General features: G+C 40.4%; 2 protein-coding genes across 9 annotated transcripts in view; one reads left to right on the top strand and one right to left on the bottom strand.

Moving 5' to 3' along the window:
* The window catches only part of LOC138746919 (5'(3')-deoxyribonucleotidase, mitochondrial-like), a 22,501-nt gene extending 21,157 nt beyond the window's left edge, over window positions 1–1,344 (bottom strand). For 5 of the 6 annotated variants that reach the window (XR_011347183.1, XR_011347185.1, XR_011347184.1 and 2 more), the window contains exon 1: window positions 1,271–1,344. The gene's annotated coding sequence lies outside the window, so the exon portion shown is untranslated. The other variant, XM_069905587.1, reaches the window with a different exon arrangement.
* cops3 (COP9 signalosome subunit 3) lies at window positions 899–27,520 on the top strand. 3 transcript variants are annotated; one of them, XM_069905584.1, is made up of 13 exons: window positions 951–1,007; window positions 4,173–4,356; window positions 7,987–8,116; window positions 8,886–8,998; window positions 9,093–9,142; window positions 9,917–10,009; window positions 12,481–12,660; window positions 16,300–16,440; window positions 21,230–21,403; window positions 23,067–23,153; window positions 25,777–25,890; window positions 26,478–26,558; window positions 27,197–27,520. In XM_069905584.1, the coding sequence occupies exons 2-13, from the start codon at window positions 4,311–4,313 to the stop codon at window positions 27,248–27,250; spliced, it is 1,263 nt and encodes a 420-aa protein (XP_069761685.1). In that variant the 5' UTR covers window positions 951–1,007; window positions 4,173–4,310; the 3' UTR covers window positions 27,251–27,520. The 3 variants fall into 3 exon arrangements, with proteins under 3 accessions (XP_069761684.1, XP_069761686.1, XP_069761685.1); XM_069905583.1 differs by lacking the exon at window positions 4,173–4,356 and having other exon boundaries at window positions 899–1,007; XM_069905585.1 differs by lacking the exons at window positions 4,173–4,356; window positions 7,987–8,116 and having other exon boundaries at window positions 908–1,007.

Genomic DNA, 27,520 nt, shown 5'->3' with positions numbered 1-27,520 from the left:
AGCAATCCCTTACCGATGGCAGAGGGAATACTTAAAGTGGGATGTGAGTGGAAAAAGGTTGAGAACAGATTTACATTGGTGTAACCCTGTTTTCCACCTCGCATGCACTCAGAATTAGTCTCCTTCTTCGGAGGGGAAATCGCTGATTAGCCGTCCAAGACACTTGACATTCTCGCCCCTGATTTTATGCTTTCGCCTCTCGATCATTTGCCCCTTGGAGTTGACTCTGCCATCCAATGCAGACGGTGACTGATCAGATGCCTTAACACCTTATTTCCACTCTCTCTCTCTCCAGATTCCTTAAGTTGTAGCGAGACATCTCCCTCCCTTTCCTAAAGTCTCCAGGGGCTTGTGGCAGAGAACAGAATGTCCCCATCAGCCCCTTCTCAATCCTAAAATGTCTTTCAAATAGATGCCCCAGTAAGCGGGAAGCATCCTCTCCGCAGATAGCAAGAATTTGAGGTTCTCATCATCAGTGCAAGGCTCTGAAGACTGGCTGACATATGGAGAACATCTTCTAAGCTGTCCTTCGACAACTTTGACATCCACTGGTGAATGGGGAAGGGTCTCCTCCAAAAGGCAGCACTTCTGCCAAAAAAAGTTTCAATCAGTCCCTTTTCCACCCTTAACACGTCTTCTGGTTTGTACCTCACCTACCTTCAGAGGTTTTTTTTAATTTTGTTGGCACTATAATATAAAAAAAACTTTTATTTCAGAGCTGATAATAGAGGGGGAGACACAGGTAACCTATAGATTAAGACGTGTCCATGGGGTTGACCAAGTGCTGAAGGTGCCCTCCAGTTCGGTTCACCTCAACTCTCCCCGTTCTGATGTCGTCTTGTCCTCCGACCGCTGGGAGTCGCTCGTGGGCTGCAAGCGAGATCTCGCGAGACTTCACCAGCCAGCCAGATGAACGGCGTTGGAATGAGGCGCAGCGAGGCGGTTTGACAAAATGGCGTCCGCCTTGGAGCAGTTTGTCAACAGCGTGAGGCAGCTCTCCTCGCAGGGTAAGGGGCGGCTCTCCGGCCTTCCTTCCTTCCCCGTCGCCCGGGTTTCAGGGAAGGGCGCCGCGACGCGCTGCAAGGACTTCCTTCGCCGTCATTCCTGTTGGGGCGGCGACCGGAGCGGGCAGTCGAGCGGCGGCGACCGGAGCGGGCCGTGGACCGCAGGCAGAGCGGATACCCGCGCCCCGTTCGGCGAACCTTCCGAGGAGCGGGGCGGGGGGGGGGGGGGTGGTGGGGGGGAGGTCGCGGGACACCCGGCCACCCACCTGCTCCTCCGTGGGAGGGTGTTTTCACGGCCTGTTTACATACCGGAAGGGCCCACCTATCCCGTCGGCCCATTGGTTCCACTGAAGGGCAGAGCTCGATCATTGGTTCTCGGCTCGATCATGGATTCCTGTCCCCACTTCCGGTTTATGTTGCCCTGACTTCAGTGTTGGGCCTAGCAATAGACGAGTTGGAGGAGTCCCAGAAGGACTCCCAATTATTTTCGGTGCAATCAAAAGTTTAGGCTTGTCATGCAACATTTTGCATAAAACTATAACCAGTTTTCTGCTGCAAAGTTTGTTCTTGTAATGTTTTTCTCTTGGCTCTTTACCCATTTCCCTCTCTAATCATTCCTCCTGCCCCTGCTTGCTGCTGTGCCCACCTCCCTTCTCAACACTTCCCCTTGGCTCTCTCCCCATTTCCCTCTCTAACCACAGAGCCTTTCCTCCTCAGCTTGCTGCTGTGCCCCCCTCCTTTCTCAACCCCTCCCCTGCTCTTCTTTCCTTTAGCCCACTCCCCATTTCCCTTTCTAACCACAGAGCCTTCCCTCCTCAGCTTGCTGCTGTGCCCCCCTCCTTTCTTAACCCCTCCCCTGCTCTTCTTTCCTTTAGCCCACTCCCCATTTCCCCTCTAACCACAGAGCCTTCCCTCCTCAGCTTGCTGCTGTGCCCCCCTCCTTTCTCAACCCCTCCCCTGCTCTTCTTTCCTTTAGCCCACTCCCCATTTCCCTCTCTAACCACAGAGCCTTCCCTCCTCAGCTTGCTGCTGTGCCCTCCCTCCCTTGTCCACCTATTACCTCCTGCCTTGGGGATCCTTTTCTCCTGACCATTTTGTTCAAGCGCCTGCCAACATGTGGCCATACCTTAATGAAAGGCTCAAACCGTAATTCATCTGCTATATAAAGTAAACCGTTTGATCTGCTGAGTTTCTACAGCATTGTGCTTTTACTGTAACGTACGTGACATGTTCATGACAATTCTGATTCTTATTCCCTTCTGATTACACTAATTTACATGATCAGACTGATCTAATTGAAATACAAGTACTCTCATGTAGTTTGGTTTCTGAAAAGTCAGTCTGACCAGTAGGGGATAAGAATCAGAATTTATTGTCTTGAACAGGTGACAAAATTTGTTGTTTTACAGCAGCGTCACAGTAAGCCAGATTACAAAATAAACAAATAGTTTAAGAAAAAGACAAAGTAAGGTAGAGTTTATGGTTCATTCAGAAATCTGATGTCAGAGGGGAAGAACCTGTCCTTGTTCCACTGAGTGCTTGTTCAAGAAAGAGAGACACACAAGGTGTATTTGCATAGAATCTTTCATGCCCCATTCACATTTCAAATGCACAGGAATCCATTATTGTGATATGGTGAACACAGTCATGTATTTCTGCAGAGTAAACTGCAAACATAATCTGAAGGAAGAAGTATTGGTCAAGACGTGAGGAATGATGATGTACATCTGTCGAATTCTTTATCCAATAAAGCAGTGGAGGGTACCTCAGTAAATGTCTTTAAGATGGATAGGTTTTTGAATAATAGAGGAATTAAACATTATGGGGTGGATGATGGAACTGAGCCCATGGCCAGATCAGCCATTAGTGGCAGAGCAGATTTGATGGGCTGGGTGACCTACACCCTGCTTCCACTTCATGTGGGTTTTGGGGAAAAAGGAGCTGGCCACTTAGGTTTGAGATGAGAGTATTTAGAATTGCAGACACGAGTGTTATGGAGATTGTGGATATCCACTTTTCAAACCTCAATTCAGATCCAGGGTGGTGCTCTATTTTTCAGTGAATGAACCGTAAGGAATGGAGGACTGACATTTTAGTTTCCCGGTACTCTTTATTACGTACAAGCTTGACAGAAGGTCCATCACATACTTCAGGGTTCTAGGAGCTCTCCAAACATACAAATGCATGGGTTTAAATTATCCAATGCTATCTGACATTAACCAATCTTAAGACACTCTCCTCCAAGTCAGCAAGCATTATCCCGTCAGCATTAAGCAATGGAATGTCCATTCCTAACCCTAATGTGGACCAATCACAAGACATGCTCCCTAATTCTTGTAAATCACATGACTCTAGAGAGAAACAAAACCATTGTAAATTTATCAAATCAGATTGCTGGTACCAGGCAACTCACAGTCCAGAGCCTCACGCTGTGCTTGGTCAGGGCTAGTAGAATTTCAGATTGCTGTCATTACCAGGCAACACACATCCATCACCTTTGGTGATTTGCAAATGTCCCTGCATAAGCATTAACCGTTATATTTATGTATTACTATTTTGGACATGATGTATTAATTAACACCAATCTACACCAGAAGAACCCTTACCTCTACAAGATTGATTTCAGATTTATTGTCAGAGTACATACATGACATCACATACAACCCTGAGATTCCCTTTTTCATTGAGGTTTCAAGACCACTTTCCTGTCTTCACCCTCATTTCCTTCAATATTCAAAATAAACTCAAGGGATCTAGCATTAATGCAGGAACATTGTAATAAGATTGGCTTTGAATGGTGGAGGCAGAATGAGAGGCTGATGTTTCTTGTTTTCTTTTTCATTTGTACATTTCAAAATCCTGAAGTTTAATAATCTCATCAAAGTATTTGATTGTAAGTTGGGGCAATAGATACAACTTTGGCAGTTATACAGTGGGCCTTCTTGAACAACTAAAGTCCATATGTTGGTTGTTGTGGGAAGATCTGGATTTTTAACTGAACCATGAGGAGGAATGGAATTAAATATTTTGTTACAACTATGTGATAATAACTTCATTGGCACGGTTTTTGGCATTCATACAATTCAAAATTTGCAACAAATGTAAGTGTCTAAATTTGTCCAAAAAATTGATTTAAAAAAAAAATTAATAAAATGCTGCTTGTTGTAGGAGAAAGAATTGTGAGTACTATACCTAGTAAAGAGGAATGTGGATTGTGCTAATGTGGTAACAGGGAACCGAAGATAAGCCCAAGAGTAGAACATCAATTCCGCGCGGTATTTTCCTACAATTGGTGAAGTCAACAAGATGTTCAACTGGATCGCAACCGACCGACTAGGAGACTCCTGGTTGGGTGAGTGTGTATGAAATATCACGCGGAGTTGATGTTGGAAGGAACAGGCGATTTATTAAAACGGATGCGCACCAGGAGACTAGCTAAAGCAGATCTCTTGAGCACGATTTTGGTGCAGGTTTTATCCTCTTAATGGACACACAGAAACTTGATTAGCTAATTTTTACTGTTTTGATTACAAATTTTGGAAATTACAAAGATCTAGTTACTGGCAAGATGACGGTTGATGACAAAATAGGATGCTAAGTTAACTTAGTTAACAATGGGTCTAAGTTTCTGTTATAACAAAGATGTGCATATGCTATGATTATAACTGATTTAACAATAAATCCTATTAATGGCAAAGTATACTTGGGTGCTCTACTCTTGGGTCTGTCATCAGTTCCCTGTTACTACATTAGCACTATCCATATCCTTCTTTACTCGATATAGCCCTCTCAATTTATCCCCTACATTAACTAAAATCATGGAAAGATTTGAATAGAACACAGATTGGTTGTTATTACACAGGAAATGAAGCATCCAAGTTTGAAGCAGAATAGAAAATGTTCATAGAATTTAGAATCACTCAAATAAAGCAAATTACACATGCTGAAAGAATATGAAAAACAAAACTGACAGCACAGGAAATTTCTCAGTTTTATTTTAATATTAAAAAAAGAGCTTGTAGGGCAGTTTAAAGATGAGTAGCATTTTTTTTTTAATGGGGTGGGCAAAAGCAGATACTTTGCCTTGGTTATCTCAAGTGAATGAAAAGGGAAAAGTGGCACAAACTAATAGTGTAACATTGACTGACAAATAGCACAGAACATCGAAAAGTACAGCACAGTATGGGCCTCTTTGGGCAAATAAACCTCTCCATAAAATCAAGCCTTCCCTCTATCACAGCCCATGATCCTCTATTTTTTTCCTTTCATCATTTGCCATACGAGTTTTTTCAATGTCCCTATTGTACCAGCCTCTACCACCACCCCCTACAATGCATTCCAGGAGATGGTGCATATTGTGGAGGGGAAAAATTACCTCAGACTTCTCCCTTAAACGGATGCCCTCTGCTATTGGCCATTTCAGCCCCGGGAAAATGGGCTACTGTCCACCTTTCATCATCTTATGCACCTCTATTAAACTGCCTCTCATCTTCTATTAATCTAAAGAGGAATATGTTAGTTTGCTCAACCTTCATAAAATATTCTTCAATCCAGGCAGTAAGTCTCCTGTGTACCATCTCTGAAGCTTCCACACCCTTCCTATAATAATGGCTGCCAGAACGGAACACAATGACTGAGAATAAATTCAGAAACTAGGAACAAGAGTTAGCCACAAGATAATTCCAGAGTTCATTGTTCTATCTGTGTCATTCATTGTACCGACCTTTGTTCCTTTTCCAGTCATTTGGTAAATAGAATTCTATCTATCTCTTATTTTACTGTAATAGCTGATGGAAGATAATTCCAAACATCAATTACTTTCTTTATAATTAGTTAATCCATCTATGGGCCTATCTCGGCAAACTTGAATAAATATAACATCTATCCCATCGTCTAGGTTGCTATTAATAAATGGAACCAATTGTAATCTAAACATCAACATCAATACTACTGTATTGCATCTTGTCAATTTACTTTTGTCAGCCTCTACCTGTTCTACTGGTCTTTTGCTGTAAATACCCAATGCAATACGATTCAACATTCCTTTATTGTTATGTAATAAAGACAGTGCAATATCACACTTTGAATTTGCCATTGGCAGAAATTGCCTGAAAGCGCTTCTTAAAGTCAGAGAAAGAGAAGCAAAAGAGTCAGTCCCCGAGTGCCCACGGATTTGCTTCCAGTGCTGCCACAGCCCTCCGAAGCCATACAGTCTAATCTAAACCATCAGCCCGAGCTCAAAATCTGAATCTCTGACATGATCAGGAAGTCTTCAGCACCCTTGGGACCGTCTCGCATCCTGGTTATGATACCTGGTACCCCTTCAACTAGTCTTGAGCCAGTCTCCAGCACTCCGCCACCCAGAGTGAATCCATCCACCCACAACTGGTGTGGGTTCCTCGCAGAGCCCCTGACTATTTATACAACATATCTGCTGCCATTTCAGTTTTTTCATTTATAATTTCACTCACTCTTATTTCTATTTTCAAGTCGAGTTGCTAAACTGGTTTGTTGTTCTGATGCTTTTCATAAGTTTAATTTCAAATTATTTTGTGGTGTTCACTGTCTTATTGACTGTATTTCTTCTAGTCACCAGGAATAATGCTGGGTTTTGTCCCATCTTTAATGTTTCCGATACCTGTTCATGGTCATTTCTTAACACTTGCCATTTGTATTCTATTTGTTTAATTTGTTATCCAAATTCCTTCAACTGCTTTTCTGTGGTCTTAACAGTTTACTGTCAAGTCTGTTTTACATTGCATGGAAGTTAATCTTCCATAAATAAGAACTTAGTAACTCTTCATACATCCACATTTTAGGACATTGCATTGAATCAATTATTGCTGTAAAATAAATATTTCTACAATTCCCTCGATCCCTTTGATTTAAATGGAGAAAGCATAGTCTTCATTGGAGAGACTTGACGCAGAGTGGGGGAATCACTTCGCTGACCATCTTCACGCTGACTGCAGCAATGAGGGAGATCTCCCAGTGGCTAACCATTTTAATAGTCAGTCCCACTCTCGTGCTGACATGTCTATCCATGATCTCGTGCACTGCCAAACCAAGGCCACCTGCAAATTGGAGGAGTAACACTGAATATTCTGTCTGGGCATTCTCGAATTGGGTGGCAACACCCAGGTTTTGATTCGGCCACTCCATGGTCTCCTTCTTTTTCCCATACCCGTCTCTTTTCTTCTAGTTTAAGACCCTCTTCCCTCTACATTCAGAGAGCTATTCCCCTCCCCCATCACTTCTCAGCTTTTTTTCTCTTGTGCCTCCCTCCCATATCCACCTATGACCTCTTGCCTTTGGCTCTGTGCACCTTCCCATGCCCGCGCCTCCCAAAAACATTTTATTCAGATGTCTTACCTGCATTCTTGATGAAGGGCTCAGGCCTGAAACGATGGTTATGTATCTTTGCTACATAAAGAACATTTCATGACTTGCTGAGTTTCTCCTGCATTTTTATAGAGACATAATTGTGGCACCCTTCAGGTTAACCTTTATAAACCCATGCATGTGGAAGTTGTTCTTTTGGATTTGAGGGTGTGGCAATTTAACGACCTATTCCAAATTAAGTTAAACATTGAATGCTCATCTGAAGAGCTATAAAGTAATTAACTGGCTAATGCTGTCTGAAAAAAGTCATTGCAGAATAAAAGTATTGATTTTGACAGGCTTTTTCATAACATTTAAGGCACAATGTACTGAGGATAATATAGTGAGGAAATAAACGTGTTGAAATTATTTTCCTGAATTTAACAATGTTAATGGGTGTCGCAACTTTATAATATAATAGGGATTGGTTGATTGGAGATGATTGTAAGTAATCAGGCAGAATAGACTTAAATAGGATACGATTTTTTTCTCTGTCTACTTTAGAATCTTGAAGGCTTGAACATTGTGTTGGCAAGAATGAGGTTATATACCAGACTTTGCTGACTAGATTTAAAGTGTGATTTATTTTGTTCCCTTGTAGGCCAAATGACTCAGCTATGTGACCTTATAAACAAGAGTGGAGAGCTTTTGGCTAAAAACCTCTCTCACTTGGATACAGTGCTAGGTGCGTTGGATGTGCAGGAACATTCTCTGGGAGTCTTGGCAGTATTGTAAGTTATAAATGATTTTCTTGTGTGAATTGGAAGTAATGGATTGGAATAAAATCTAGATCTGTGCTCCTATTATCAGAAAGTGTTAAAGTGAATAACTAAGCACTTCAGGAAAGTGGTTCTTAATGTTTGTTCGCTCCACTCACAATCCTTTACTAACCACAGCACCTATTTCAACACCCAAAAGATGCTTTTTAAGATGGAATTATGCTGGTTGCTCATCCAAGTCATTAATAATTTGATAGTGATGTCTCACCTTAGCACTGGGCCCAGTGGATTATGTTGCTACTACTGCACAGCTCTAGCAACCCAGGTTCAATTGGTTCTTCCCATGGAAGTTTGGCTTTCTCTTGATGGCCCAACAATGTGCCGATAGATTAATTGGCTCCTTTAAATTTGCCTCTAAAGTAGGTGAGTTGCAGGAGAATTGAGATGGGAAGGTAGGGGGAGTTTACAGGCAGGTGAGGGAGAATAAGTTAAAAGGAAATAAGTGGGGAAGAGGGATTGAAAGGCTTGCTCGAGGTGCTGGTATGAACTTAATGTGAGAAGAAAACGTATAAATATTTGTTTTTTCTGAAATAACTTTTTTTAATGTAATGAAGCCAATACTGTTAAACTAAGTGGATTAGATGAGTTGTTCACAATTATTCATGACTTTGGTACAAGAGGAATGGCTTCTGAATGCTTGCATTAAACCATTCTCAGTAAAACTGAATTGTTTTGATAGGATGGTACATTATTGTTTTTCTTTTTCATTTTGCTCTTGTAGGTATGTGAAATTTTCTATGCCAAGTATCCCAGATTTTGAGATGTTGTTCTCTCAAGTTCAGCTTTTTATCAGCACTTGTAATGGTGAACATATCCGATATGCAACAGACACCTGTAAGTATTTTCTATCTATATTTACACTATTCCTTTGCAAAGTAATCCGATGCAGTTTTGGCACAACTCATGCACTTTTTGTTTTTCTCTCTAGTTGCAGGTCTTTGCCATCAGTTGACAAATGCTTTAGTCGAAAGAAAACAGGTAAATGGTTCCCAAATATTTTGTGTTTGTTAAATTTGTTTCTGTCCTTGAGTCGAGCATTCCTCAGAAATGCTTAAAAACGTTACTTACGATGCACCCAGTCATACAATTTCCTTTTTGATTTCTATCTTCTCATAAGTCTGGGAGAGTTGCAATTTTTAAAAAATTTTTTTTACAACCAGCAGCTGATTTCTAATGGATTTATTAAAACAGAAACACGATGTAAACGAACTGATTTTGATAATGGAACATGATGGCAATAGGGAGAAGTAAGAGTTGTGGGTGAAAGTTGTATTATAATTGAATATGTATGAAATTCGTATTTGTAATATGCAGGCAACTCTTTGTGACATTGGGGTTAGTGGTTATGTTCTGTGCACGCTTCAAGCAATAGGAGTTGAAAGAACTGTTCAGTTTTTGAGTTGCTTTCGTGATTCTGTGAAAGCAAATTTTATTCTGTGTCTGAAAGTTTTGAATTTTGCAAGGGTAAATTTTCATTGCCTGAACCACTGCAGTGCTGGGGTAGATGGGTACATTTGGGATCTTGTCCGTTGTTCATTTCTCATTGAGTTGAGTTCTAGCATTTTGCTTTGACTGTCTTGCCATCTGATTTTGTTTTGGTTCAGTGTGTTTGTACTTGGAGCATTTTTGCCAAGTTGATCACGTTTCTCTTTGGGGTTGCGATGTTTTCTCGTTAATGGCATTGGGTTGAAGTTGTCTAAAGATGAGTAGATATTCAACTAAAAATAATATACATTTTTTTCTTAAAAAAAGCCATTGCGAGGCATTACCATTCTGAAACAGGCCATAGACAAGATGCAGATGAATACAAACCAACTTACCTCCGTTCATGCAGATCTCTGCCAGGTAAGATGACCTCTTCCATTTATTTTCTTGTATAGGAGTGGTCTTTAATTTAGGTGCAGTGAATTGTTAGGTGCAGAAACAATCTCAAAGCATTCAATTTTGGCTTTGTAAAATTCAAAGAGATTTTTCTGTGAGTGGAGCATGACCCTTGAAGAGCAATTTTGTATGGGTCAAAAATCAAAAAGCAATTTCTCACTGTATGATCCCATTTAAAAATTCCTGCATGGGTGATGTCATTAATCTTGCAGTATTTCTTTTGGACTATGTTTTGCATGTTACTGCAGTGCCAATCTGAAGACTGCAGGTCTATGAAATGCCTTTAAATCCTATCATCTTCCTGCATTAATTGTACTGTATAACTTTGCCCTGCTGGCTCTCTTATCCTTTGAACTTCCCCCTTCAAACCCCACACCGATGCCAATCTGATTACCCACTTGTTCACTGCAGCCAGCACTACTTCACAATTGTTGATGAAGGCTGAACCTATTCCTCCTTCACTTCCTCACACACAACTGCTCCATCAACTCAGTGCATGATGGGTAAGTTCCTGCTAGAGAGCTCCACTGCTCAGAACATGCTTGTATCTGTACTTTCAAATCTCGCCTTAACTGGGACAGATTGGATGCACCATAACTGAACATAAAAGAATGAATGGGTAACCTTATTGAAATATTTAAGATCCTAAGGGGGCGTGACATGGTCAATGTTGAGATGTTTTCAATAGTGGAATCAAGGGAACATAATTTCAAGATCAGTGGATCATCAATTGAGGTTTGCAGTAAATGCTGCTTGTAGAGTGTGATGAAATTCTGGATTTCTCTACCCTGGAGAAGAAGGTAAATATATTTTTGAAAGATTTGTGAATTGACAGCCATGGGAATCTGTCTTAGGAGAAGAGTTGAGGCCTGGGTAGATCAGTCTTGATTGTATTGAATGGTAGCTACTCCTACTATTCAGTTCACATTTGTGTTATTCGAAGTCTATTTAAAAAAAAAAAAAAATGGTGGACTGTCTGAAATAAATTCATTTTTGAAGAATGGCTTTCTGAAACTTGCTCTGCTACAAGATTCTCAACACATTTGAAACTGAATTCTTATGGTGAATGTTAGTCGGAGAGTTGTACAGCATAGAAATGGTCCTTGGCCCACCAATTCTTCCCTGACTGTCATGCCTGCCTGTACTAATACCATCATTCAGGGTGCGTGATCAAGTCTCCATTCGTCATGATCTCTGACCCTCCGAATTGTGGTTGTTGCCTCCCCTGTTCTCTTTCGGTGAAGGCTCTGTCTTTGAGCTGAGACCATAGTTGATGTTGAGCTCATGATTATACAAGGGAAAAATACTGAAGTGGTTTCCCTTTCCTGCCTTCAGTTACTGTGCCTATACTGAACTGTAACCTTGGCCATTGATCAGCAGATTCATCTGCCCAGTGTTTTTAGTTTTACAACCATAAATTTCCAATTTATAGAATCTGCTGGTAAAAACCATCCACGATCTGCAATCCATGCTTCACGTGACCCTCACTGGGAGGCAAAACAGGTACTACACCTTGCCCAAGGGTGAGCTAAGGCTATTGGATGGAAAGAGTACCTTGCACCTTTTTGTTGAGCATTTGCGCAGCACCAACCCTCGTCTTCATTAATTCCATATGCCTTTATGTTGTACTTATTCATGCAATTGGACTAGGTGCCTCTTAAATGTTGCTGTTCCTGCCTCCACCACCATCTCTGGCAGTTTATTCTCGATGCTAGCCACTCTGGGAAAACTTGCTCCTCAGATCTCCTTTAAAATTCCTTCCATGTATCTTCAATGTATGCCCTTCTGTTTTAGGCACCCACATATATGACAGTAAATATCACTTGTAAATTGTTACATATTTATCATATGTTTGAAGTTTCATCTTTATTTACAGGCTTCCTCTTGCATAAACACCAAACTTCAGTGTGTTTCTTGGACATAAACACAGGATACTTGATCAATGGAAGAATTTCATACAATCTTGTTACTCATTTCAAATAAGCAACATGAATTATTTAAAAATCTACATCTTATTTTTCTCTGCTGTCAAGTTTAATTAATTTGATAGCCTTTTAGATAAAAATTTTTTACACAAAGTGTGTGGAACAAAGCAGCTGGAGGAGGTTGGTGCTAAAGCAACATTTAAAAAAAAAACAACAAAAAAAACAACATTCAGGTGGATACATGAATATGATACATCAAGAAGGATATGGGCCAAATGCAGGCAGATGGGACGAGTCTAAGTGGGCCATTTTTGGTTGGTGTGGGCAGGTTGGGTCGAAAGGCCTGTTTTCTTGCTGTACTATTCTATAAATTTAGCTTCTTTTGTATCTGTAATTTAAACATGAGACTTGTTTTTTTTTGATTGCTGTCGCTTATGTTAGATTTGATTTTCAATTCAAAATGTCAGAGTTTTTTTTAAAACTAAGATGCATTTCTTTGCCCATTTATAGCTTTGCCTCCTAGCAAAATGCTTTAACCCTTCTCTTCCCTACCTGGAAGTGGATATGACTGATATTTGTAAAGAAAATGGAGCTTATGATGCCAAGCACTTTTTATGTTATTACTATTATGGTGGTATGATCTATACAGGACTGAAGAACTTTGAGCGGGCACTATATTTCTACGAACAGGTAAAAATTATGCAAATGTGTCTAATAATTTCAAGGAAGTTGTGTAAAGAGACCAAAATTAGAATGCATCATATTGTAATTAATGTGAAACTGGTTCACAACACTTCTGTTGAAGTTACAATTATTTACTTGTACCTTTAAGTTGCAGCTTTTGAATGAACTATGGAACTATGCCCACAGTTATATCCTTGATTCAATGTATTATTGATAAGTTAATATTGACTTTACATAATAGTAAATAGGAAGGAAGACTTCTATTATTTGTCATTCATTATTTTAGTGAACAATTCCTTGAGACTAAGACTGCCTTGGTTCCACCCCAGTTTGATGGATATTGATATAACTGAAGAGGCCAGTGTGGGATCCATTGACGACCCTCATTAGAGTTACCCCCACAGGTTGGTGGGTGGGTAGTGAACTGCTTCTGCTGGCTTTCTCCCAGCAAATGAACTTGAGATTCTTGATGCCACTCCAAATGCTGCTGCTCCACTTGGAGTGGCTGTGGCCCAAGTATTCCCATTAGTTGGTGGATATAGCACATCATTTTTCAAGAGGTATCCTTGATATTCTTGTTTTGCCTTTCTGGTGTTTCCTTAAAAAGGGAAGGTACTGCTTAGAGAAAGTATTGTGGAAATTTGGTGCCGACGTGTGGCCAGTTGATGGCTTACCCTATGGAGTTTATTGAACAGGATGGCATGTTCAGTGTTGGGGATTTGATTGTAGATATATTGCCAGAGAACATACATTCAACCATGAGATTTTTTCCTGCAGGTGAGGCAAAGTATTAATAGTGCAAAAAAAACTGTGCAGATTTAAACAAATAAAGAAATGTAAACCATCTATATAATACAGAGGGAAAAAGTGCAAGAGCGAGAGTTCTTAAATGAAGCCTTAATTGAATTTGTCGTTGAGTCGTCTGATGGTGGAGGGATGGCAGCTGTTCCTGAACCTGGTGGTGTGAGTCTTGTGGCACCAAGACCTCTTTCCTGATGGTAGCAGTGTGAACAGAGCATGTCTTAGATGGTGTGGATCCTTGATGATTGCTGTTGCTCTCTGACTGCAGCAATCCCTGTAGATGTTTTTGATGGTGGGGTTATACCTGTAATGTCCTGGGCTGTGTCCACTATCTTTTACAGGGCTTTCCACTCGGGGGTATTTGTGTCCCCATGCCAGACCACGATGCAGCCAGTCATTGGCCTGAGTGAAGACATTGACATAGATTTACAGGTATGCGCCGCTCAATGTCCACAATGCGTTCTGAGAAATTGGGCGTTATGCGATGTGGAAGTTGTACGAACACCATATTGATGTATTTACTTGGCAAAGCTATATTGGATACTGAACTACTCTAAATTGAACTGTTTAATTTTTCACTTTTAAAACTTCTACGTAGACACTTCGCCGATATCACACAAACTTTAACAAAGTGGATCAGGATCATTCACATCACTGTTCTTAACTTCCTTGTAGCGTTCCACTGGAAGAATTACAGGTCATATAACCTCCATTGATGAACTGTCAATCTGTCGTGCTTGAAGGACCTGGCTGAGGATCTTCTTGGCGAGGTGTTGGCTTCCTCAGGAATATGGCCAGTGTTGTTTGCCTAGTTTTCTTTATCCTTTTCTTCATAAATTTCTTTATATGCTCCAAACACTGCATGAGCATCCCTCTCTATCGGTGAAAAGTGTTCAGTGTTTAAGTCCATCTCTTCAGCAAGCTGTTAGGTCTGCAAAGAATTTGGCTAATCCCTTCTGCACCTGTTCTCCTCCTTCTGCAGTTTCCTTTCCCTTGCCTCTTCAGCTATTTGCTCTTGCTCGAGCAACTCTTAATTTGTTAGTCCCTCAGGAACAACCTCTATAATCTAGGATCAGGTTGTTGTTTCCCATGTTGACAACTGCTCCATTACTCCTTGCTATCTCAATCTTTTTCAAATCCCTTAGTCATACACATACCGCTTCAGTTTTTTCTATATGCCACTCTTTGGTGACATCATCCCAGGCCCAAGCAAGGTTCTTTATGCAGTGGAAAATGTTGTACTTCCAGAACTGCATCAGTGTCTTGCCAGTGTCATCAGTGGAAGCAATAGTCTGAGCAAAGGTTCTCCTCAGGTAGTAGGCCTTGGTTGCTGCAGTGACCCTCTTGGTCCATTGGCTGGATTAAAGTGGTGGTGTTTGGTGGGAGAAACACCACTTTGATGTGGAGGTGAATGTCACCAATGAAAGGGGGATGTCCTGGAGCATTGTCTACAATTAGCAAAATCTTGCCTTCTTCCAAGCATCCTTCTCCATTTCACTGGCATAGCAATTAAGAAGAGCATCCTGAAGCAGCATTTGTGTCATCCAGGGCTTTTTTTAATGTTCTTGAAAGCCCTGGGGTTTTCACTATGCCAAATAAGAAGCTACTTCAACTTGTAGCCAGCAACATTGCTTCCAAACAACATTGTCACTTTGTCTTTAAAACCTTGAAGCTTGGCATTGACTTGGGACCCTTGTGGGTGAAGACCCTTATGGGTGAAGACATGAGATGCACGTGTTGCGTATGTCTGCTACGTCCCGTTCTCTGATCGGGATTTCTGAACTCTTATAACCTTTTGGGACCACGGACGTATATGCGGTCGGACGTGTCTGAACAGATATTAAGCGGTGCATACCTGTACTTTTAATTTCAGTGGATTTGGAGTTTTTGCAATGGCAGCATTGATGGTATATTTATTTTTATAAATTTTTAAATTTAAATTTAGACATGCAGCACAGCAACAGGTCATTTCAGCCTGAGCCCGTGCCGCCCAATTAACTTGCAACCCCTGGTAAGTTTTGAACAGTGGGAGGGAGCAGGAGCCCCTGGGAAAACCCACACAGACATGGGACAAACTTGCAAACTCCTTACAGCGCAGTATTCAAATCCCAGTTCCAATCGCTGGTGCTGGAACGGTGTTACGCTAACCGTTGCCTAACTGTACCACTGAAAAAAATTTGAGATATTTGCTCTATACCTTACAGTGATGAAGTTAAAAGATAGGAATTGCATGAGCTTGTTGTTTGGTTTGAAGTCTTGGAGCGCTCTTCCCAAGTCAGCAAAGCATGTTACTGGATTTTATCATCACTTGCCCTCACTGAAAGATGGTTTCTCAGAAATGAGTGCTCCTCCATATTTTCCAAGGTTTCCACATAGATCTTGATTGACAGGATGTTGCTCTATGGCATGTATGGGTTTTGTGAAGGATGTTGGTCTTTCAGATGTTTGTGAGACCAATTCGTTATAGTTAGGAAATTTGCTGTGTAACCTCTGAGTGTTCACATTCACAAGCATTTTCTGTGTTGTAATTTAATGCATATGGTCATACTGACCTTGGTTCTGAGTGGCGTGGTGCTAGTTGAGCAATGGCACATCCATCATGTAGATGAGCTCAACCCCAGCAGGAGGCTTGTTGAGGTGACGTGCTCTTTGGCAAGAAGAGGACTGCGGTGGTGGCTCATCCTGAACTTTCATACTTGGGACATTATACTCGAGACCGCAGGCTCTGCTTAAATTAATCTGATTCGTGGTTAATTCCAATTCATGATCATTTTAATACATGTAAGTGCTGAAGTTGGATTGTTGAAGTACTTTTATCAAATGGAAGCTTTTTCTCCCCCTCAGGCAATAACAACTCCAGCTATGGCAGTCAGTCATATTATGTTGGAATCTTATAAAAAATATATACTTGTCTCTTTGATTCTGCATGGAAAGGTTCAGCAGTTGCCTAAATACACATCACAGATAGTGGGAAGATTCATCAAGGTGAGATTGCATATTTAATTTTAGCAAAAAGAGTATCTATTACCTAATATTGGCTAACAATTTTTGTGATGAAAGGATCTAGGGCAACAATATCTTTTGAATTGTATAATTAACAATACATGGTATATCTTTTAGATGCTACTTCTAATTTCTCTCTTGGGTGTTTTTAGGTCATAAATGCTAATATTTCATTTGTAACAGAAATCATTATTTTCTTATTGTATTGTCGTTCAATGATTTATTAGTTTAGTTTTGAAATCCGACAAAATGGCCAACCCCTGCTGTAAGAAATAAATATTTTATGAAAGTTTAGGGATGGGCATGATTTTAAAATTGAGCTGCATTTTGTGCTTGGAGGCCAAATCTTGTGCTGCTTTTCTTTACTGTTATTTGACTTTGCCTCTACCCTCCTTGTGATCATTCTACCACCCTGTTTATTTTCTCCATTTGTATTTTGAAGAGCCCACCGAGGCACTCCCCATTGCCTGCTGACAGCGGTGAGCACAGCTGTCCTATTTCACTGCCTTCTGTCCAGGGTTTAATCCCAGCAACATGGGTTTCCTTTTTTTTTTCCTGTTCCGAGTTCTGTCTTCCAATCTTGTACTGGAGGTGGCAATTGTGAATCTGCCTTTTGTAGTCAGCGAGATAGGAACTCCTCCTGAATTACCTATGTCAAAGGTGAAATAAATTGTGAAATATGAATGTTGAATTGTCCAAAATTCTATTCCTTTAAGCCAATTGAGGACACCTACCAGTACAATGCAGGAATAGGTACACGATGTGTGTGTGTGCCAATTGTGATGTCAATCCCACCTGCTGCACATTCCCTGTATTCCTCTATGCTTTGCCTTTTCATGTACCTCTAAACACCTCTTAGATTTTGCTGTTGTTTCTGCTTCCACCACCATGCATGTGAATAAAATTCCCCCCTCACTTTAAGTCAATGCCCTCTAGTGTGTGACATTTTCACTTTGGAAAATAATCTGTCTGCCCTATCAATGCCTGTCATAACATTTGTATACTTCAGTCACTCCTCAGTCTCCAGAGAAAACCATCCACATTTGCCTCGCCTCTCCTCATGGCTAGTACTCTCTTCTCCAGGCAATATCCTCTTTTTGAGCTTCTTTTGTACCCTCTCCAAAACCTCTACATCCATCCTAAAATGGAGTGACTCTAGTTTTAAATACTGCAACGTGACTGCCCAACTTTTAAATTTAATGCTCCAACTGATACCACCCCATCTACATGTTGCCAATTAATGGAATCCAAGATTTGCATCCCAAGATTCCCCTTACTGTCCCCATCCATGACGTCCCATTTGACTGGATTAAACTCTGGATACCATTTCTCCACCCAATTTTCCAACTTGTATATCCTGTGGATTCTTTTGACCACTTTTGTGCATTTAGCTCAGTTTGGAAGTAGCATACCAAATAGACAGACTCTTGTGTTTGCACATTTGAATACGTGACTAAGGAAGCTTCTCCAATCAATTACCTTTGGTAACTCAGTCAGAGTAGTGCACTCTCTGGGTCTTTACTAATACTATGGAGATAAAGTTCAAATCGCACTCTGAAAGCAGAGTTTAAATTGTTAATTAAATACTTCTGGAATACAAAGCTAGCAACAAAATTCCTGGTTTGTTATGAAATTATTGTCTGCTGGCACCTAGAGTGAAGTTAATCTACTGTGCTTTCCTGGTCGGAGTGTCACTCCAGAGCTATGCCATTGTGGTAGATTTAAATGCATCTGAAGTAGAAGGCTCGATATTTGATTCGGTCCATTTGAGATGGGAGATTAAATATTGGTGTTTCCCATCTATGCCCATATAACCATTTACAGACTGGAACCATGTCCTGTGAATATAATTCATTTAAATATAGGAAATTTTAATATTAATATTAAAATATGATTTGAAAATGGAAAATGCTGGAAATGCTCTGTAGGTATGACCGCATCTGTGGAAGGAGAAACAAAGTTATGAAGGTCCATTCCATTTTGAAAATGTAAGCTTTTCACTCGAGCATTAACTCCTTTCTCCTTCCACAGATGGCCAGTCCTTGCTGAGTTCTTCTAGCATTTGCTGTTTTTGTTTCAGATTTGCCACACCTGCATTTTATTTTTAAATTTTGATATACAATCTCTTCCTATTTGATGAGAATGGCTGAGAGATGTGTAATATACATCAAAGAAACTGAGTGTCCATTGCTCGGTTAATTTTGACTTCATTTTAATGTTTGTGCTATTTCCCCTGCTGCCCCCTTTGCTTTGATTTGATTCCGATGTGGACTGGCACATGATGTAAAGCGTTGAACGCCTTGTGAGCAGCACGACTGACATGATGAATAGTGGGTGCTGAGGAAAAAGTGGCTGGGAGACTGTGCCTGCAATAGTAAAGTCGAAAAGTTACCATTTGAAAATTCTACCGTGTGTGGCTGCTTCAAGGTTACTTTCTGGTTCCCCTGTATGACGTCTTAATATCCTCCCTATTCATTTCCATGTTAAGTTGATAGACCAAAGGAAACAATCACGGTCCATTCTATGCACACATACAAGCTGGACCTGTTCTAGATGTGCTACACCGTACAACATGCACAAGACCAGCTGATTTGCATCGTCTTACAGATTCAATGGATAAGTTTTTGTCCCATTAGAGAATGCTTTGATCTTGGACATTGTGATTATCATTAAACTTTGATTTGATGAAGACCATTAATTTATTGCAACTACAAAACTAATAGGGGATTCATTGAAAAGATAGCTAATTAGGTATATTATTTCTTATCTTTTGAATTTTCTCCAACTAATTAACTCTGGAAACTTCCAGACAACTTTCGTCTCTTTTCCATCCTCTTCCTTAAGATGCTAATTCCTTTTGGGAGATTGTCAAAAGGAGATGAAGGATTTGCATCTAGGGAAGGAAATAAGCTACTTTTCTCTTGGTATTTGTCAGTTAATTCCCTGATGGTTGTAGTTTTGAATATGTGGTTTGATTCAAATCGGGGGTGGGGGGGGGTGGGAGGGGGTGGGATGGGGGGGGGGAGAAGATGGACTTTTTAAAATTAGAAATGCAGAAAGCATGAGCGTGGGCAGAGATATTGGGAGGAAATGGGAGCTGTTACCCACAGTGAAGAAGTTTGAAAGTTGTCTCTTGAAAATGTATCAGACTTTCCATTTTGAAGATTTCTGTTGTTCTATCCTTTAGCACCTTGACATTATTTTCTATTTTCAGTTGTGTTGGAGAGGAGGGGAGAAATTGAGGTTTAGGAATGGTTTGGCATCATTAGAACTGGGGGATAGGGTTGATCTTTTCAGCCACAAGAGGATCTTTTGGGGAGATTATAAAGCATTGAATTTACCCACAATGTGAATGGAAAATCTTTTTTTTCATACTGATGAGGGGCAATATTTTGGGGTTTGTCTTGTGAAATAACTAATTGGTTAAATTCTGTTGAAATAATTGAAATCTAATATAAATAAAAATGTACAGCATGTGTGCAGTAGGGATTGTTTGTGCCTTTTGGTCTAAATTTTTAAATGGAAAAATTGTAATAGATTTGGAGAGCTTGAACAGAAAGACTATTGTAGTCTATATGTGTGTACACACTTTCACTTTGAGAGAATAATCATTTACAGGAAAATTTAATGTTCAGTGCTTAGATTTAATTATCTTATAAATTGCTTAGTTTGTCAGTAAAATTAATGGGAAGGTACAGGGGAGGAATTCTAATTGCTAAAACTGACATGGGAAGTAAAATGAATTAGAAACTTATTCCCAAATGAGGGAACATGCGTATTGGAGGAAAAACATACTGAAATACTGGAGGAACTCGGCCGGACTTTCAGCATCCATAAAAAGCAAATATGTATTGCTGACCCTTCGGGCCTGAGCCACTCTTCAAGGAATAAGATTGGCAATCTATCTGCCTTTTATGGATGTTGAAAAGACCAGCTGAGTTCCTCCAGCATTTTGGAGTGCTTTTACTACAATTGCAGCATCTGGCAGACATTTATGTTTCCTATGGGTATAGGAGGAGGCAGATCTCCATCTTAATTCTAGATTAGCATTGATAACTTTCAGTATTTGGTTGTTCTGCTACTGTGTAGTTGCTCAATACAAAAATGTTAATTGATGCTCCGTTTGATATCCACCAGAGCCACTTGATTCTGGACATTATTGCCTTGAATTTGGAAATGATCTCCATTTTTGTGCAGCAATTGGAAAATTACAGTGGAAAAATCGATTGTACTCCGATGTGTAAAAACCCAAGTTTGGGGAAAAGTTGTTTCTTTTTCCTTTCTTTGAATTGCCAACGTTATTACTACTTTGTCTAATTGACTTTCAGAATGGTGATTTCTCAACACAAGTTCCTGATATCACCAATGGTAGTGTTCCTTTTTGTGTTTCTGGATTATGCATCTGGAGCACTTTCTTCATCTTTTATTCTCTGGAGTTTGATGCTCTAAGACTCACCCTGTGATTTAGGGATTGGGAGATTATTGTTAGATGTGCTGCTCACAAAAGCATCTTCAACTGTTGCCTTTATGACTGAGAATTTGAAATGACAGCAGAGGAAATATATAAATGTTAAAATATGTATAGTTAATAAGGGAACCATCTTGGCTTGCATGTAAAATGAATAATTGAAATCTTTGTATTGTGAATGTTTTTTGTTAAAATATTCATGCATTTACAATTTAGTTAAACACTTTCATTTGAAAATCTTTTGTATTGTGGCTTTTGAATCAGTGAGGTGACCTGAATCTTGTATTGTCTATCCTTCAACAGCCTCTTAGTAATGCCTATCATGAATTAGCTCAAGTGTATGCAACAAATAATCCATCAGAGCTTCGAAATGTTGTGAACAAACACAGTGAAACTTTCACAAGAGATAACAACACGGGACTGGTCAAACAATGTCTGTCCTCTCTTTACAAAAAGAACATTCAAAGATTAACAAAGGTAAGACATATTTGCTTAATTGTACTTTTCATCAAACCATAATGATGACTGAAGTGATTTGTGTCGAGCTTTCCTGCAGTATGTTTAAAGGGGCAAGTTCTTGCAGGGTTGGTATAATTCTGCATTGATTATAGAATAATCATCATCTTGAAGTATTTGCATGAGTCATATTTGGCTACATAATTTGATCTTGATTACTTTAACTGCTAGGCAGAGAAATGATTGAAAAAAAGTTGAGATTTATGAAAGTTGTGTTCATCTGATTATTACCTTAAAGGCAAAGAAGAGTTTTGTTTGTTGGGGTGGGGGGTTGGGAAGATGCTTGTGGAATAGGCAGTTTTTAAAATTAATCTGCCAACAGTTGAGGAAAAATTGGGGGCTTGTAATCTGTGGAATTTTTTGCAGCGATTCTTTTCACTTCTGAAACCATCACTGCAAAATTTCCATAGATTGCAATTACCTGCATTGCAGAACTAAAATTAGTGGGTGTCTTCTGATTTTTCAATTGGAACTTAGCCATAATATAAATACCATTTGCATTGAAGTTCAGGCATTGACCTTCATTAATAGGATTGCTCTCTGAGGAAATGTACAAACTCGAGGAATAATTGTCAGTAGGAAAGTTGTACAATAAACCATTATGACTTTTGATCTATACTGGACTCCTAATTTAATCGTCATTGTGGGAGAGAGTACAGGAAAGTAAGGAGAATTGGATGAATAAGATTGCATCCTGGAGCCAGCCTATATAATTTTATACATCTGAGTCAGTGACATAAATTGTTATCAAAGGAAAGCGAACAAGGTAGTAAATTTCAATGAGCTACGTTGGCTTTTCCTACTTTCATGTTTGTGTGGCTTTAAATGAGCTTTTATTAATAAAGAGAAAAAGTGGCTTGGTATCATTTACTTGTGATCATTACAAGAGATTGCCATTAGAAATTTGTAGGTGGTGTTTGAGGATATTTACTGCCTCAGTTCTATTGTGCAGAGTATTTGGTAATAAAGAATCAAAATTTAAAAGGAAGAAAAAAATTAACAGAAAAGTAATACGAAACTAAATATTGAAAAAGTTCAACCATGAATTTCTGGGCTAATATGATCTCTTGTCAAAAGATTAAATTAGTACCATTCATCGTGATGACACGAAATGCAGGAGGTGATAGCATTTACATAATGGTGAGCTATCTCACATGTGTAATGCAAATATTCCCTGAAAAACAACTGAAGAGAAAATTACTGTTGAAATATGCAAAAGGTTGGGAACTCGAGACCACTTATAGCATTCATTGCCTAATCCAACACAAGGAATTTAACCAAAATTGATGTTTTTTTGTCTCACTGTTTAACCTTGTTTGCCTTGGTGAAAAGGTTCACCAGACTCAAGTATTTAAAACTTTATTGGAATTAATTTGGCCATCAAACTTGATCTGGTGCCTGAATAATTCCTGAACAATAAATAGTTAATTTCTAAAAGAGATTTTGCAGGATGCAGTTATCTTTCTCGTATATCTGATGTTGCCATGTTTTAATTTTTTATACCCACAACTGTTCTTGTACTAGTTCATATTAAGTTGATTGGAGGGTGCACACCATACCATTAATTGGCCTACAGTACATTACTAACATATGTTAAAAAGTATCTTGTTTTTTTTAAATACAGACCTTCTTGACGTTATCCTTGCAAGACATGGCTAGCAGAGTGCAATTATCAGGCGCTCAGGAAGCGGAGAAGTACGTACTTCACATGGTAAGGCTTTTTAATCAACTCGACAAAAAAATGGAGTAAATGGGAATCAACAAGGGGGAAAAAGGGAAGATCAAGTCATTAAAAGGCCAACAGCATTTTGTAGTGAATTCCAAACATGAAATCCACGTGGCCACAGAAAAGAGTAATGTTCCATATACGCTGGCATATAGGACGATCCAACTTAAAAATGTTGCATCAAAATCGGGGGTTGTTTTGCATACTAGGTCTAAAATCCAAATCTTGACAGTGAAGTCTCAATACCACTGCCATCATTCTTCCCCCTCCTCCTCCTCCCCCCCCCCTTCATATCCTATCCCCCATCCTACCAGCTCAGACTTGTGTCCCTGTCAGGCTCTAAGTTCCCTCTACCACCCTCCTCGTGCTGACAACCCAGCTCCCCTCCAAATAATGACGGCAAAATGAATGCGCATGCATTGAAGGGTATTGCCTTTCAATGGGGCAAACATCTGCGCATCCATTGAAGTCTCAGCACCCACTCTGCACCCCTTCAGGGTCCATCCACCTAGGCTTTAAATGGCCTGCTACAGGCAGTGGTTTATTTAAAATATCCTGATTTTAAAATTAAAACCTTTACAGGGTAATTTGGTATTAAAATATTGTGATACCATCACTCCACTAGTCAGTGGCAGTATTAGACTTTTGTTTGGTGGCGGGGGGGGTGGGGGGTGTTGTCCTCTACCCAAGTTGACCTGTATGCTGGCATATATAGTATGCAGTTTTGACCATTCCAATAAATGAAGCACTTTGTCACTAGAAATATACCATGTATTCAGCTTGCATCTACAGGTACACGATCCTTTATCCAGAAACCTTGGGGGACCGTGTGTTCCGAGTTTCGGATTTTTCCGGTTTTCCGAAAGCCCACCCGAATTGTGCTGCCGTATCCACTCCCACCCCCTTCCAGGCGCCCGGCCGCCTCCCCCAAGCGCCGGCCACCTCTATCCCCCCCTTACCAGATTTTGGAGCTGTCCGGATAAAGGATAGTGTACCTGTACTAAAAATGGAAATGATAGTGTAGAGAGATTTGAAGAAGATAAATGGATTATTTTCTGAAATTTGAAAAGGTTTTGTAGAATTGATGACGATATCAAGATGGGAAAGTTGATAGGGGGATGTTATTTTAAAATTATAATCAAGAAAGTTGGTTCAGGTGCTTTGACAGAATTGATTGTTGAAGTACCTGTAGATTATTTCATCTTTTAATCCATCAGCCAGCTCCCCACCATGACTACCAGCCCCCCCACATCTCCATCGGGCACACAAAACTCAAAACGGTCAACCAGTTTACCTATCTCGGCTGCACCATTTCATCAGATGCAAGGATCGACAATGAGATAGACAACAGACTCGCCAAGGCAAATAGCGCCTTTGGAAGACTACACAAAAGAGTCTGGAAAAACAACCAACTGAAAAACCTCACAAAGATAAGCGTATACAGAGCCGTTGTCATACCCACACTCCTGTTCGGCTCCGAATCATGGGTCCTCTACCGGCATCACCTACGGCTCCTAGAACGCTTCCACCAGCGTTGTCTCCGCTCCATCCTCAACATCCATTGGAGCGCTTTCATCCCTAACGTCGAAGTACTCGAGATGGCAGAGGTCGACAGCATCGAGTCCACGCTGCTGAAGATCCAGCTGCGCTGGATGGGTCACGTCTCCAGAATGGAGGACCATCGCCTTCCCGAGATCGTGTTATATGGCGAGCTCTCCACTGGCCACCGTGACAGAGGTGCACCAAAGAAAAGGTACAAGGACTGCCTAAAGAAATCTCTTGGTGCCTGCCCCATTGACCACCGCCAGTGGGCTGGTAACGCCTCAAACCGTGCATCTTGGCGCCTCACAGTTTGGCGGGCAGCAACCTCCTTTGAAGAAGACCGCAGAGCCCACCTCACTGACAAAAGGCAAAGGAGGAAAAACCCAACACCCAACCCCAACCCACCAATTTTCCCCTGCAACCGCTGCAACCGTGTCTGCCTGTCCCGCATCGGACTTGTCAGCCACAAACGAGCCTGCAGCTGACGTGGACTTTTTACCCCCTCCATAAATCTTCGTCCGCGAAGCCAAGCCAAAGAAAAAAAATAGAATACCAAATCATTCTTTACAGTGGAGGGAATTGTATTATGATTGGAAGAAGAAATGGATTCCAAATATGCATGTTTGCCTCAAAACCTGCAAGGTGTTTCCTGACGTTAACATTGAGACGAGAATTTCCAATCAAACTGGATAACCCTTGCAGATAATGCAATTAGTATTATGTTAAATGGATATCAATGCATTAACATCAGGCATCCTTTTCTTTTGTGGGTTACAAATCACACTCATAAAAGAAGCAAAATCTATGTATTGGTTTTCAGGATGGAATCGAGGACCTTCTTATGACATGGGTTTGGAAGATGGAGATAAAATGAATGCCGGGTTGTTTACCAGTGACTTGTCTTGAGCATTTAGGTTCTCGCACCGTAGAATGCTGCCAATTTTTCTAACTTTATTATATTCATTTCAGAAAATTGTTATCTATCTGATTTAATCCTTTATTCTGTTCAAATGTAATTATTTAATTTTAATCATTCTTTGAATTCATAAAATCACCTTTCTTTCAGATAGATGATGGAGAAATTTACGCTAGTATAAATCAGAAAGATGGTATGGTTAGTTTCCATGACAATCCAGAGAAATACAATAACCCAGCCATGCTTCTCAACATTGACCACGAGGTAACAAATCATTGATTAATCAATTTAATAATGACATTTGCAATTAAAATTTGAGGTTTTGTTCCACATAATTTGGATATAGAAATGACTGCCAAATCAAGCTATCCCTAATTGCCATTGATCAAATAAAGGTGAGCTCCATTCTTGAGTCGTTCTGGGGAGGTACTCCGTCAGGGTTTGCATGCAATGATGACAAACAAAAGATCGTATTGGGACACGTGACGGGGGGGGGGGGGGGGGGGAGATATTTGCCTTTTCATGTGACTGCTGCCCTTGCTTGTCTGGCTGTGTGGCAGAATTTCACGTCTTAATGGCCCTGATTCTCCATGGGAGCTTCCACACCTACCTTGCCCTAAGATGCAAGAGTGTGCACATTTCAATACACTGTGAAAACAAAAGACTAACTGTCTGCTACTCTCAGTGAAACAAAATGCAGCAACATATAGCTAAGTGGCACCTCGAGGGAAAAGAGTTTTAATAATTTCTGTACAGATTTTTTCATCAGAAAATAAAATCCTGAGAATAATGATTGCTATACAGTTCCCATGTTGACATTGAAATGAATAGGTTGTAATTTTATTTTCCAGATGCAAAAGTGTATAGAATTAGATGAGAAGCTGAAAGCAATGGATCAGGAAATTACTGTTAATCCACAGTTTGTACAGAAGGTAAGAAAAGGATGGTCAGAATAGAAAACTGCATTTGTTGCCTATCCTCAAATTATTCCTCGAAAGCGATTACCAGTACTTTTTATCACGTTCTTGAAACATTGTGGATTTTGCTTAGACAACTCCTGGCAATTCGAGAGCCCTTCTTGCCCACAGAACCCTCTCAAATCCCAGCTCCGATACCTAGTTCCCATGAGCCAGTCTCCTGCAACCTGTGTGGGTCCACCAACCACAAGTCACCTGCAGCCTGTGTGGGTGTCTCACCCCGCTGAGTCCGCTGCCATGGTCTTCTCTGCTTCTCCTTCTCAATTGTGGGGGAGGGGTCCTGTGCTTTTCCTCAGTCTGGAACCCCTCCTGGCCTCTACTGAGCACATATGGTGCCATCTTTGGCATAGACCCCGCAGTTGCTGGATTTTAGTTTAAAAACACTATTTGCTTCTCTAACAGCCCATTTAACACCTGTATGGTACCGCAGCCATTTGGATCAAGCCATTGAATCCTTTGGAGCAGCTCTGGGTCTCCGCTCCCTGCTCTCCCCTGTTCATTGCAGCACCTTCCACAATACTGTCATTTTTATATATATTAAAAAAATCAAAGCAGCACCACGGACTGGAGGTGAAAATTTCTTTTTGTTGCAGAGCATGGGAACACAGGAAGATGATGTAGGAAGCAAGGCATCAAGTTATTCATAAAAGAAATTATGAAGATAGTGGGGCACAAGCAACAACAAGATACAAATGAATGTGGATCAGCAGGACACCTGAGAAAATGGATTTAGTTGCATGAACATCAGGAGAGCAAATCAACTGTTTTGATGGGCGATTCCCTCTGTTATTTGTTTTCAGAGCTGTTTTTCTTGGCAAAAGAATCTCTGGGTAGGAAAAATCTCTTGCCATTTTCTATATCACTGTTCATGGATAACACCAGAGCTGTGTTAAATAAAACTGATCTTTGTTTCTCCA

The sequence above is a fragment of the Narcine bancroftii genome, chromosome 12 (genome assembly GCF_036971445.1).
Source record: "Narcine bancroftii isolate sNarBan1 chromosome 12, sNarBan1.hap1, whole genome shotgun sequence".
Classification (NCBI taxonomy): Eukaryota; Metazoa; Chordata; class Chondrichthyes; order Torpediniformes; family Narcinidae; genus Narcine; species Narcine bancroftii.
This window is presented reverse-complemented; position numbering and strand designations above follow the sequence as displayed.

What these genes read in the sequence shown, in the direction of transcription:
- cops3 (XM_069905583.1), top strand. Translation starts at nt 953, where the DNA reads ATGGCGTCCGCCTTGGAGCAGTTTGTCAACAGCGTGAGGCAGCTCTCC. An exon ending in TAGTGGGAAGATTCATCAAG is followed by an intron (nt 16,441 to 21,229) that starts GTGAGATTGCAT and finishes ATCCTTCAACAG; the next exon opens with CCTCTTAGTAATGCCTATCA. An exon ending in TTCTCAACATTGACCACGAG is followed by an intron (nt 25,891 to 26,477) that starts GTAACAAATCAT and finishes TTTATTTTCCAG; the next exon opens with ATGCAAAAGTGTATAGAATT.